Consider the following 14,512-nt stretch of genomic DNA (forward strand, 5'->3'; position numbering starts at 1 on the left):
TTTTATTTTTTGGGGGGTGTTATAGAGTAAAACCGAAAACAAAATCCCGACTTTCCTCGTAGTAGAAGTCAGTTTTATTGATAACAAAATGATCCCTTTGGCCATCTCTACCATCGAATTTGCTACATAGAAATAACATTGATTTCTGAAGTCAAGGGATGTTTAAGAAAAAATGTAACGGGTAGAAGTTAGAAAAGCTGCTATAAAAGCAGCCATAGGTTAGTGCAGTAAAGGTTGCGTAGCACTGTTTATTCTGAAGGATTAAAATGAACCCCCAGTTACTAGAATTTTTCATTATGCACTTTTTAGGACAAATTTGGGGCTATCATCACTCTGGAGTTTTGTTGTTGTCATTTTTCCTTCTCAGTATTTACAGTTACTTTGGATCAAAACAGTGAGGCAGCTATGGAAAAAAACACTCCAGCTTTATCAAATGGTCCGAATGAGGTTTGCTATAATCAGTGAGTGGTGTAATTCTGTACAGAATATTAATTGCATTATTGGTCCCCTTCCAGCTCAGCTCTTTACAGCTCCATTTAAATGCTATTTGCTCTGATCTAATACTAGTTATAGATGTTACTTGTTACTGGACTTTTTTGCTATTAACTGCATGAGGCAGAAGGGCTGCTCCTTTCAACACATAGATCATTCAGCGCATGGAACGCTTCTTATTTCAGAGCCCAAATATAACATTTTATCATCTAGTGAATCTGAAATTTGCTTGGATAGAACTCAACCCTGCACCATAGAAGTCTGCGAGTATTTAATGAAAGCTAAACAAGGCCTGGATTGGTATGATTTATGGATTCGTTGTTTATTTGCTAAAGGCTACTTTACAAGACTTATATCACCATGTTAATTACTTGAAATATGTCCATCTGCACCCAAATAATAAAAATATACATATGAACTGTAATGAAATACCACCCTGAACCATGCAGGGCAAGAAAAATCATTCATGCTGCAACTATAGCAACTACTAAAATAGCAAAGCACACTGATTTCTGACATGAACCTGTTCCTAATGTCCAAAAGACGCTGTGTGCTGCAAGCTTTATATACCAGCTCCCAAAATATCCGAGTCCTGATAGGATGAGAAAATACTGTCATGTTCTTGCACCAGGCCAATTACAAAGCTGTAGTTCCTGTGCTGGTAAAGATGTTTCCTGTTGATAACACAAAAGGACAACATAGCACTTAGCTGCTAATGTTATCTGGGACCCTTGTGACCTCTCGGAAACTTTAACAATTGTAGAGTTCACAACACATAGAAGCGCTCTGTCTTGTGCTTTTGTTTTAATAAATAAGCAAGAAAGAAAATAAACACTTGTTCTACAGCCATGTGCTTGCTATTGGTCAGGGAGTAATTAGAGGTGGCTGGAACGAAGATGGGAGCTCAGCTCTATTAGCAAAGGGTTCCTACCTCTGGCATGGGGCAGTGCTTGACTGATAAGTCCTTTTCTAAACAAATATAGCGAAAAGGTGGAATTTTAAACTGTAATATTTTCGTCTGTCAATTTTAAACACATTCCTTTTCAACTTTATAGCCTGGTTTATAACGTTTGAAGATGAAAAAGCAGATTTCATTTGTTTATAACATTAGCATTTTAAACAGACCTTGTTCATATCCTTTCCCTCCAAGCCTTTTCTCCAACTTTTACACTGAAGTCTCTTCAAACTCTTCCTGTCTGTGTAGCTTTGTCGCATCTCCTTGGCCAGACTGCAGCAGTCACCAGTGCACAGCCTGGAACCGCAGCACTCTGGGAGCTTTGCAGAAGAACTTCTTGAAAATATAAAACTGCAGCTGGATTTGGGTATTACCTCTTAACTGTCTATTTCTAAAGTACTGTTGAGATCTACTCAGCACCTAAGAGGTATTTGCCAGCCCACTCACAAAGCCCTTACAGCAAAACCTCCTAAATCTTGATATGACAAGAACCCAAATACCTCTGCTCGCTCCCGGACTTCATGGGATTCTCGAATCCCTCATTCCCTGCTGGTGCAGGACACACACTCACCGAAGCACGGGTGGGAACCAGCAGCTTCTACAAGCTCTTTAGCTAAGACTTAAAGTGGAAAAACCCAGAGTAAGATTCATCCTCTCTCCGATTTGGAGCTTAGGCTCGACACCTGGTTTCCCCAACAGTGCAAGCCAGAGCCTGCCCGTAAGGAGCCACTTGGCAGAGCCCTCCTTGTGATCCAACAGGTACATCAATAACTTTTAATTCTTGAAGATTCACAAATAGTAGATTTATGGATTTAGCCGAGCGTGCCCGATTTCCCTAGATCTTCTTTTATCCTTCAAAATCCATGGTACAGCAACCATGCTGCTTCAGATGGTCTAAGAAAGTCTCAAATGATGTATAGGATACTCCTGATGAAGGACATTAAAACTCTATAATTGAATATTTGGGCTTCATTCCTGTGCTAAGGGCGAGTCCTTTCTCTTAAAACAGCCCATCTGCTCTTCACCTATACCTGCCCAACTGGAAAAGCAGAGGTAAAACTAGTCAGCATTTTTCCTTGCACTCAATTGTTATTCCTGCTGGAAAGAGGCAGAACTTCTTGTGATAGTTTCCTTTGAGCAGTGCTTATTCATAACAAGTCACAGTGGGAGAGGGTGGGAGGCAGAGTTCATTCATTTTTGTAGCATAACATAGAGCAGATTGTGTTTGGATTTCACTAGATATTTGTTGTTTTACGTTTCTTTGCTTTATATTGGAGAAGGGCCTGCAACAAAACTTTGATCCAAGGTACAAATCCACAGCCAAGGTTCGAACTAAGCCTACAAAACTGTCTCCAGAACAGGCCGTAGCCCAGCACGCTGACTTTGGGAGCGTCTTGTTCTTCACGTTGCTGATCATTTGATTCAGGCCTGTTTCTGCTTATTTATTTGACCAGCAGCCTGCAAATGAACTTGGAGGCTCCAGGTTCAAGTCCGTAATTTTTCTGAGAATAACCCAGAGTAATTCCACCTACAGCACAACGAAGTTGCATCAGTGCAATGCTGCAACCGCCAGGGCACACAACAAGACCAGAATGAGCATGAAGAGATGCTGGCAGCTTGAAAGGGGAAGGAGAAGAGGAAGGAGAGGCAGGTCATAAGGTTAAGCTGGGCATAACTTCTGATATTAAACTCAAAATTATCCAAAGCCTCTGGTTGAACCAGTCTGCCAACAACCACAGAGCGGCAGAACAGCTGAAGTGGGAAAAGCAGCTTTAATCTTCCCCTGCGCTGCCACTGATTTTGCAGGGCTATTGATGATATCAATTTCAGATGACTGTTTGCACCAAGGTCCTGGGACCTTAGCCCAGAACGTATCCTAATAAACAAGAATCCTTCCATTTTCAGGAGAACAAACCCAGAACCAAGTTTAGCAACAGCTCCTATCTTTAAAACCACATTATGTTTTTCTGTTTAGGAATTGGTGTGCAAGGAGCGGAGCTGGACACGCTGCTGCCCAGAGCAACAGGGTCACGTCGTGAAGAGCCCCCATGCAAAGCTGGCCACGACCCATGCATAGACCCTGCGCTGCCAAAGCCAGAGAGCAGAGTTACAGCCCAGTTCACCAGCCCCAGGAAGGGAGGAAATACAGAAGGACCCAAAGTCTTTAACTAGCACGCTAATGACAAAGTGAAATAACTACAAAAGGGAACCTCCTGCATCTGACTACAGCGAGATGTGACTAACTCTGCTTTCATAAATGCTGAGTCAAGACAATATGCCGTAATTACAAGAGAAACAAGTTTTATCTGTGTGCAAGGAGGGCATGACTTGTAGAACACTCTGGATTGCACAAAATACAGTGGAAAAAAAAGTTTTATGATTGTTTCCGATTTCAGTACTTCTCCTGTAGCATAAATGACATTGTCATATAATTAATTACCGTAGCAATTAAGATTATTCATATTGCCCCTTAACTTTGCTCTCTCACGCTATTTTCTGCAAGGCCATCAACCCTCATGGTGCCAGGGCTGCTGAAATTACAAACAGCAGTGGGTGTCAACCACAGAGGGGGAAAAAAAAAAAAAAAGTGCTGAACAAATTGCAACATACTGCATTTGGCACAAGATAAAGATAGAAGTGCCAAGGTTTAGCCCATTTCTTGTCACAGAGTATAAATTCAGAAATAAACAGGTGCAATCTCTTAACCTGAGACAAACCCACTACAGATAAAGGTTCTCTTTATGTGTCAGAATGTCTCGTAGATAAAAGTAGCTCAGATTAGAGTTGGGAAGCAAATAGAAGCAACCCAAACAGTATACAGGTATAAAGGGATGGCAGTAAGGAGTAAGAGTAGAAATACATAAAAGAAAACCAACAAAAGACCCAACTCCAGCTGGAAGAGAGATGGAATGAAGGTTTTTTTAATACACCCGTTTTATTTGATTGGGAGGCAGGCTCTGGTTTCTTTATCAAGACAAAACCAGTTTTCTCTAGAGGTAATCAAGTGGGGGCAGGGGGGAGAGAAAAGAGATTCTCTCTCTCATATGTTGTGTCAAACAGGAGCTTCCAGATCACCCACCGAGTCTGAATTTGTGAGCCAGCCCTGCCCAGCACCACCAGGGTACAACTCGAAGCAGCTGCTCCCGCGGCAGTGCAGAGCAGCTCATCCCTTCCCTGGCGCTGATGCCCTCTACGCTGTTTCAGTGTTCCCATTATCAGCCACATGAGAGTAACAGAAAGAAATATTAAGAGAGCTGCCAAAACTAAACTGAGAAGTTACTGAACTCCCACAATCATACTGCATAAGCATGAAAAAAAAAATAAATACAGTTTTGGGTTTTTTTTAATGAACTCAGAGAAACTAAAAATGATACCTTCCAAATCAAAAGACACATTTTGTACATACTGTTTGAGTGTGCAACTCTTTCTGGTAACTCATGGGAAGCATGCAGCGTGCTCAGAATGCCATCTGCTGGCAGAACTGGCCATGGGGGGAGGCAAAAAAAGCAAAGACGTAGTAGTTTGTTGCAATCTTTCATTCTAAGAAAGCCAAGATATCAGATACACATACACACCACTACAGGAAGTAAAACTACCTATTTACTCCAGCGGGGGAGTGCCGCTGACGTACCTTGAGGAACAGCTATCGAATCTGTTAGCAATTAACTAACGCGTTGATGAGATTGCAGTTGCGCGTGCCTGGGGAGGGAGAGGGGGATTGATGCTTCCTGCTGTGGAGACGGGCTGCGACAGCACTCTGCGTTCGGGATAGAACAGGGGAAATATGCTTTAGCTTGTTCAGAAAAAAAAAAAAAAATCACAAAAAAATCACAAAAAAATCACCAGTTTATTAACAGCTTATTCCCATCTTATTAACAAAAACAAGGCTGTGGAGGACATTTAAACACTGTTGGTTCAGTATCAGCAGAGATGTGTTTTCAGAGCCACGTAAGAGGTTTAGTCTTTTAACGTTTCAGCTTCCAGATAAAACAGCTATGAAACCACACTGAGCTGAAAACACCAATGAGACACTTTACTGTTTATTTGAATTATGCAAATTATCTTTTAAAAGTATTTTATATTAGGCACTTACCTGTAACACAGTGGCAGCCCATCAAATTTACATTCTTCCACATCAGGCAGAGAACAGAAGCCACCAAGATTAGAAAGATTTAGCCATTGCTCCAACAAAACTGACAAAAAAAGTTACTCCTTGAAGAAGAGCTAGTGCTAGAATATCTCACCTCTGCGCCTGCCTTCATGCCCAAGTACGCACCCCAAGACCCTACATTTCCACACTGAATGGATGAAGAGCTGGGTTTGTGTTTTTTTTTTGTTGTTTTGTTTTGTTTTGTTTTTTTTTTCTTTCTGAAATAGAGGGTGCTAATGAACATTAAATTCTATGGTGCATGGGTGAATTCTGCAGGGAACAACAGAAAAGCAAAGATTTTGTCAGTATTTAGTAAACAAACCAGGACTATGAATACTTCCAGTTTTTATGAAGTTCAGTTCTACTTATCCAGGCCTCATGTGAGAACAACTGAGGGTAGTCAGGAGGCTACAACTTGCTGTGGATCAAGCTGAAAATAAGAGCGAGTGAAGTGCAACTGATTCAAAGAGGACTTTTTTGCCCTTTATTACTTCCTGGACAAGCACAGCTGATGCCCCATCATCAAAACAGAGTCAACTTCCAACAAAATATGAGAAAACACTGTTCTGCTCCACAAGATACAACCTTTAGCATGAAAACAAATGAAGCTATTGAGTCACATTTTACAGGCAAATAATTAAAGTGAACACTTTGAAGAACAGTCATCAGAAAGTGATTTGTCAACCAGTTACAGTTTTAATATAAAAATGTTTAGTCCAGTCATAAGCTTAATTGCTCAAATGAAAATGAGTAGTGGGACCAAAATCTTGCACAAGATGATTTAATTTGTTTCAACATCAAGCTCATTGGGTGACAAATACAGTAACCTTACTCCAGAACATACATGCCCCCCCACACCTACTGCTGCCTTACCAGCTCTCTGGTTATCGCCCAGACACCCACAGGTACCGCTCCTGTCCGAGGCAGATCTTCCCAGACCGTTACAGCAGCTTCATCTTGGGGGAATTTAGTTGATTTTTTTTTTTTTTTGCTAATAGTACATACTGTATACACAAGTATATCTCCCTATATAGTCTACAAGGACTTAGTGGGGACAATGACTGAAATATCTTCTCCATCTTGTGGGAGAGCCAAGGACAGTCAGCGAACCTGGCACACAGTGTATTATATCATGTTTGTGGACATTTATTTAGGATTTGATGGTTTTATTTTTGCCTCTGTTAGGAGGACTAAGTTAAAAACCAAAACATTCTAAAAATTGCTTAAAGAAAATACTGATAACTGTCAAAAGTTTTCTGGGAAAAAAAAAAAAAAACCAAACTATGTACACCCATGCCAATCTTAGCTTCTCAGAAAAAAATGAGATGGCATGTAAAAAAAAATAATACCTTTAAGTATAACATTCTGAACTATTAACCATTCTGCCAGGAAGTTATATTAATAGTTGTTTACAAACGGAAAAGACTGAGAAAGCAAGCATCTCCCTTAGGGCAAATAGAGTTAAACAATTCTAGCGAACTATAGCAAGAAAGGGAAACATTTACCCTAAATTAACACAAAGGCAAACTGGAACACAGATGGCAACTGTATTTTTATCAGTCTCTTCATAAACAATTTTCAGGAAGAGGTTGGAGTATATTACTATTATCTGGAAAAAGAATAAAAACCCAATCTTCCTACCAAATTTCATCACCTCCAAAACTGTTATGTTTTTTTTTTTTTTAATAATTAAGCTAAGGTCTTATGTCTGCATATTACAGTTTTGAACTTGTTTTATGAATAGAAATTAAAAAAAAAAGCAAATACTAATCAACTGGCATAAATGCCCTAGGGGTATCACAGGGTTGAAACTCTTCAGCCTGCATTTTGCCTAACTTGAGCTAGCAATAGCAATTGTCGTGCTTCCACAGAGATGTTCCCATAGACATTTACTTCTGTGACCTCTTGTTCTCAGTTAACTTAGTCTGTAACAAACCCATATTTTTGTTTTCAAACACTTCACTTGAAGCTGTTCTGTCAGATTAATCGGTTTGAAACCATGCAAAAAGAGCAAATAGTATTTTTAGACTTGAGATAGTTTTAACTCATATTCAGTATATTTTTGTAAGTTAACAGAGCTTTGAATGAGTTAAGGCATCCATGTGCCCAGAAAAAAAATAAATACCTTGGGCTAAATACAACTAAGTGTTCAGCAGTCATTTAATTGCACAGTTGTCTCCCTAATTTGTAGCATAATGCTGCCAATGTCTTTAGAGACCTAAAATATGAATACTAGAAGTTTTGTGAATGTAACGAACAAGGCATAGACAAGACATTCTCAAAGTTCATTCTGTATTCCTGGCTCCTCAAGATAACTGCTACTCCTAATGTAATCAGCATTTAGCAGCAAGATCAGCACGTTCTAAGAATGAAATAAATATTCACACAATCAATACTAATGGTTCAAATGCTCAAACACATTATTGAAAACAGTAATTTTCCAATCTCTCTCTTGCCGATCCAAGATTGCAGAAACAAGACCCTTGGCAACAACATTCACAGCTCTCAGTACCACAGAAGCTTCTGCAAACAAATTCTAGGCCCAAAGTTTTGCCATCTGTGGTGCTTGCGAGGTGTTTTACTGTGTTCGAAGCTGGTAGTCTGTAAAGGGGGAAAACGCAAAAAAAACCAGTTTTAGTAAATTGTATCACTAAAGGTAGAAAAGCAGATTAATTAGCAAAAACAACAAAAAGCAAAAAGAAAACAAAAAATCCCCACTGCTTTTACTTGCAAATGATCTAGTATCTTTTAGGAGACAGTGTCTTATATATCTTAAAGCTGGCAAAATTATATGGATGAGCAATTTCTTTTTAAATTCATAGTCCAAAAAACTCACCGAATCCCAATTTAATTACAAAATCCTTGAACAGCATTACTGAACTATCCCATCGGGTCTTTCATTAAAACACCAAAAAAGGTGACTGGACAAAGCAGCATACCTTTATCTAACACGTAGCTAAACCATATAGTTTAATACTCAAGAACATGAGGAAACTGGTTTTCTGTATTTCAATTTGTAGGTGTATGTTGGAAAAACAAAACATGCAAGTTGGAGACCTCTACGGTCTGTCGCCTTGCGTTTACCTCCATTCTGGGTAATATAACGAACCCACGGGAGAGCCTGGTAGCCGCTCTTCTCAATTATCTTCAAGTAACGAACCTGGAAAGAAAGGAGTCCTTATTTCTTAACATCTATGTCAGCCAAGCAGCATTCAGCAAAAGAAAAAAACCTCTGGTTTTGGTCAAAAATATGTTTTATGGATACTACAGAACAGGAATCATCAAGAAGATGAAGAAAAACTTGCATGTTAAGAGCCTCACATGTTAACGTCACAGTATTTCTGTTTTCAACTACTAACCTGGATTCCTGAAGTGGTGAAATATGGAATCTCAAACTTTACACTAATGGGAGGTTTCCCTTCCTTATCTTCAGCTTCAACACTTGGAAGTCCAAAGTGAGCTCTCATCAGGTATTCTTTTCCACCCTACCCAAAAAAGACATGTTTTTTTCTTCTTGAAACAAACAAACAAACAAACAAAAACTTGCAATAAGTGATTTTCTCTTAATGTAATTGCTGAGCTCCACTATTCATTTCAGCTCTTTAATGGGGCTTAAAAGTGAACACTTGTTTTTATTTTGAAAAAAAATTTTTTTTTTTTTTTGAAGATGCAGATCAAATCAAGACCAGCTTCATACTCAAAGACAAGAGGAAAATAAAATAAAAAGTTAAGTTTTTTGGTGCCACTGACCATTCTGATTAACCGGTGAGGGACAGCTGTACCGCGGCCCATGAGCATTTGAAAGAGCTCATGGAACCACCCAAGCAGCACAGTGTAACAAACTGAAACAGCTGCTGCTACATCTAGGCCAAGGGATTACACCATCCACAGGCAGCGCTCAAAAATCTGCTCTTTAACCCAGTTCTGAAAAACTATCCCAGTTAAAAGCAAAAAAAATATAAACAGTGTCTCAAATATCTATTAGTAAGTTCCAAGCCTTCATCCAATGGAGAAGAGGAAGAGGCCAGTACTACTTGTCTGATACCTATTAGCATTTGCTTTAGGCAGAGTCTGAACATTCATAAAATATTAACATTAAGTAATTATTACTCTATTAGGCGATAAAACTAAAAATAACACTTACTGGAAAAGATTTTATGGACCAGACAATTTCACTGTTCTCTGGAACCCATTTGACACTTCCAACAGTGGTTTTAAATTTTGGCGAGTCCGCATCATTTGGAACCGGAATGTGAATCTCCACATTGTTGGCAGTTGATCTACGCTTAAATTGACTTTTTGCCTAAAGAAGAGATTAAAAAAAAAAAAAAAAAAAAAAAAGGTAAAAATCAGCAAAGCAGGCCTCTAAATATTTCCATTATGTTAGTGAGTTCAGAGAGCTGCAAGACACAGAATTCCCCTTCACCCCAATCTACTTTCTGAGAAACAGAAATGTAACAGAGATAACTTACAAATGAAATTTTTTAAAAGATGCAAGTCCCACAGAAATACTAAATACTTGTACAAAAGTTGGTCAAGCTTTGAAAACAAATGAAAGAGAAAAGTAAAATTAGCCACAATTATTTTAGAACTTCTGACCTTGATCATGTACTCGATGCGGCTGTGGGAATGTTTTTCAATCACAGACTCAATCCAGATCAGTGGTTTTACCTAATGGGGGAAAACAAGTCACAGCTGTAGGTTTTACTCTGACACAGTCATGAAAATGTTGCTTCCCCATAAAGCTATGCCCAACACGTGAACCCCGCAGAAAACAGAAAGTCTGTGGTGTTTGAAAGGACAAACAAGTTGTGGATTTGTTTTTTTGTTTTTTTAATTAAAAAATTATACAAATGAGCAAGCATTGATATACCAACAACCAAGCATCACAAGAATTACAGGCTTAAAAAGGTAAGTTTCAGACCAATCCCTAATAACAAACACATTCCAAAATGTTTGTTAAATTGACACAGTAGAGACTGAACAATGACAAGCCCTAAAAACAACACTATTTCAAACTAAAAATAATAATAAAATAATACTAAATTTTAAATTAGTTGTCTCCTGTCATAGTTGCACACTACAGACCTTCTCTATACTGATTTTTTTCCTTTTCTGAAAGGACAATTATTTTTATCACTGTGGCTAGCATAATGACATAAATACAGCTGTTGTCAAGCACAATGAATTGCTACACTGTTATTTCATCACACAGTTAGCTTAAAAAAAATTAAATCATCACAGGAATGGTTATTTCAGAACCAGTTTCAATAGTAGTTGAAAAGACAGAGACTTATTGCTGAGTTATTTCTAAACTCATTCTTACTTCCTCCAGAAAGAGGGAGCACAAAGCTTTGCTATAACAGTTGACGTGAAAACTACTATGCTGTCCATACTTTTAAGGAAAAAAAAATAAAAGGAAAGCCATTAGCAATTTTACCTACAATCTAAAACATTATCTTATAAAAAAATGCAAACATCCAGACTTACGTGGGTATTAAGACGGTATGACATGAGTTCAAACTCTCCATCAGGTGGAATGAAAGAAATTGTCCTGTCGTTCTCAAAGCGAGAGAGACGAACACACTGGTGAAACTTCACATCTTCCAGTTCCACCGATTTACTTTTGCCACCTAGCAGAAAATACACATTTCAAGGTGCTACTCAAGTTATGGCTGAAGTCTCATCACAGCCAGTTACACGGCGAAGCAGCTGTCTGCTGACATTCCTCTCTTTTGGCCAATACTTTCTTTAGTTTGCTGTAGGTTTTTAGGACTACAAAAGTCCCAAAGCAAAAAGAGATGAGGAAGCCTAGATGGTTACCATGCATTACCACGGTATTCCATCTTTGCTTGGTTCTGTCACACAAGACTTACTGTGGTTTTCTACACTGATAAAGGGAGTATTTCTATCTTCTTCAAATAAATCCTTTCAGCTGAACCTCAAGTATCCCCAAAACTAAGATTTCAGATAACATCTTTCAGGATTATCGAGATATCACCGAAATACTCACGGCCTGTATTATCAAAGAGAACTTTGTCATTTAAACCAAGGCGCAGCTCTGGCATTCCCGAGAGAAAGACTCGCATTTTAATGGATCCAACTATCTCGCTCCGTAATACGTTTCCATTGGCACTGACCTGAACACAAACCAAACAAAAGGCAAGATTGCTCCCGTGCGATATGCTCTGGCATCCCACAGCACTCCCACCCCTTCCCCATGTCCCAGTTTGCTTGAATGCTCTTCTCCCGAGAAATTAATCCAGCAGAGTAGAATTGGACCATGGAGGTGACAGGCATAGATGGAGGAGGACAGGACATGTCAGGAGTCAGCAATATACCCAAGTAAAGCATTATTTGTCCGCTGGACGTCATTGCGGGTAACTCAGTCTTAATGACTGATGTTTTGAGCATCACAATACACCAGCCACAGGCAGTCTGACTTTGTATTGTTCCCTTGCAGGCTTTTAGACAAAAGCCCTTTTCAACACTTCTTATTACAATTCTCATTTAAAGTTAAAGGTACCCACCAAAAGGTTAACAGACTCTATAACATCCAGGAACACTTCATTTTTCCTGTATTTTATCCCTTCTGATCTCCATGAAACAGCATTCGTAACTGTGGCAGGTGGACGTGGAGCTCCAGTTTCAAGTTTGTGACCTTCCTGAGTGATGTATCTTGGCATGAAAGAAATGAAAATTAATTTTTTTGATAACTAGACCAAGCCAAAAACATTTGTTTGCGTATGGAAGAATGTTCAAAACCTTCCAAGGAGTTTGTCACTAAGTAATGCAAAATGATACTTACTCTTGTAAAATTTTACTATCAGTGGTTTGTGGATAACCAAAATCCATAAGCTCATCTAACAACTCATAAATAATAACAAAATTATCCCTAATGCTCTCTTCTTCCAATTCCTTGAAATATTCAGAAAAAACCTGAAACAAAATGACAGGAAGGAAGGGAAGAAGGACATTAACGGAGGAAGACTGTATTCTTGCGCATTCAGAATGTATTCTTACATCTAAAATAATAATTCTAAAAAGCCCCAAGCCAAACCTCGTAATTCACAAACAGCATTCTGTTAAGAAGATTAGCCTCAGGAAACCCACCTCAATTAGAAGAGAGCTAAAGAATCCTAGAAGCAACTCTAACTATTATGAAAAATATTTATTTGGGAGAAAATATTTTTCATGCCAGGTACAGATGAACCAAACAGAATCTATATGATATGCCACTACTCATGCATCAAGTTCACAATTCTCCTCTGTGTTCTCAGGTCTTGTGCAACTACTTACAGCATTGGGTCACATCCTTTGCCTACTCAGCTACAAAATATCAATTCCATTATTAGTGGTTAGGAAGATAGTTCTAAAAAATAATCAAATATAAAGTGAAAATGCTATTACCGTAGAGTTCTTTAAACATGTGAAAGCTTTATGCACTTCTATTTAGAGCAGATTTAGATTGAACTGAAAAGAAGACAAAAACTACTTTTGAAATTTCATACTCACCTGAACTACTTTATATAAAAATGAAAACACCAGCGATACACAAGCATTTTTCTTGGAAGTTGCAACAACTGATAAAGGATGTTCAGGAACGTGCATTCAGAGTCATCATTCAAAAAAATGTTTGAGTGCAGTTTTAAAAGCCTTTAGGCGATTAGGGTCGGCCAAAACCCCTAAGATTTAATTAACTAACAATACCTCTGAGTCTAATAAAACATGAAGATAAATATTTGGGAAATAAATTATTAGAGTAAAATTAATGGAAATACTTCTGCACCCTATGCTGCTTGTGCACATTACACTATGTAAAGCTTAAAATTACATTATTTAAAAGAGCCTCCTTATGTCACTTTGCCCATTCTCTAGCTTTACAATTAGACAGAAACAACAACAGTACTACAGCGGCACTTGGCATCTCAGCATACACGAGCTACTGGCAGCATAAAGGATACGATATAGGTTGTTGTGTTTAATCCACATAAATCGAACTCCTCCATGTGCTAGAATAGGAGAAAGGGTCCCTTCTTCTTCCTTTTCCATAAGGATTGGCATAAAATGTTCCACCTCTGACATGTCCACATCTCCACGGTAATTCCGACAGATGAGAACCTATGAAGAGAGGAACAAAATCTTTCCGTTCCGTGAGATGATGTTACCCTGCAAGCCCAACGCATTTGGAAGGCCTCTTTAAGTAACTTTAAAACCAAGCTTCTCTCCAGCCCCTGCACACGCTATAAACGCAAACCACAATGCCAAACCACGTCGCTAATTAGAAAGCAAATCCTTATCTTTCACTAGAAAGTCGAATAATCATCATTTCCAGAGTTATTCTTCCCCTATTGCTGCACACGCCCTAATAATGCTTTTGAAATGGGAAAACATTCAACTCCTCGGAGGCAAATCACCTCCAATTACGGCAGGGGTTAATCACCCCCGGCGGGACCGCAGGGCCCTGCAGCCGCGGCTGCCAGCCCAGCGAGGCCGGGACCCGCCCCCCGCCACCCCGGGGCCACTCCCGACCCCCCCACACACACCGCGGGGCGAGGGAAGGCCCCCCCCGCTGCGGCCCCGCGGAGCCCCCCCGGGCCTCACCTTCCCCTTCAGGTCCAGCACGTAGACGGCGCTGGCCGACATTGCCCCGCCGCCGCCCCGACTTCCGCTTCCGCCCGGCGCTTCCGGGAAGAAGGAACGCCGCGAGACGAGACCCGGCTGCTGCGCGGAGGGATACGCGCCGGGCCCCGCCGCGGTAGCGCGCAAGAACACATTGACGGACTGAGTACCGCTGTTAGATAGTCCCGGGGGGCTTTTTGACCCTTGCTGGTCCCACAACGCTGAAACCGGGACCGGAGCGGGGCTAGGCGCTAACGGCGCCGGGGCGAGGGCCTGCAGCCGGTTTGGCCAGG

At 39.9% G+C, this 14,512-nt stretch overlaps 1 protein-coding gene across 1 annotated transcript; it reads right to left on the reverse strand.

The window, feature by feature from the left end:
- Positions 1 to 6,058: 6,058 nt before the first annotated feature.
- Positions 6,059 to 14,298, reverse strand: AP1M1 (adaptor related protein complex 1 subunit mu 1). Its single transcript, XM_032994721.2, has 12 exons — positions 14,202 to 14,298; positions 13,562 to 13,718; positions 13,113 to 13,180; positions 12,406 to 12,536; positions 12,128 to 12,275; positions 11,611 to 11,737; positions 11,088 to 11,230; positions 10,197 to 10,268; positions 9,742 to 9,900; positions 8,957 to 9,082; positions 8,682 to 8,757; positions 6,059 to 8,198 (listed from the first exon to the last, which is right to left on the reverse strand). The coding sequence occupies exons 1-12, from the start codon at positions 14,241 to 14,243 to the stop codon at positions 8,176 to 8,178; spliced, it is 1,272 nt and encodes a 423-aa protein (XP_032850612.1). The 5' UTR covers positions 14,244 to 14,298; the 3' UTR covers positions 6,059 to 8,175.
- Between the last annotated feature and the right edge of the window lie 214 nt (positions 14,299 to 14,512).

Source organism: Tyto alba, unplaced genomic scaffold (genome assembly GCF_018691265.1).
Source record: "Tyto alba isolate M040663 unplaced genomic scaffold, T.alba_DEE_v4.0 Super-Scaffold_20000042, whole genome shotgun sequence".
Lineage (NCBI taxonomy): Eukaryota > Metazoa > Chordata > Aves > Strigiformes > Tytonidae > Tyto > Tyto alba.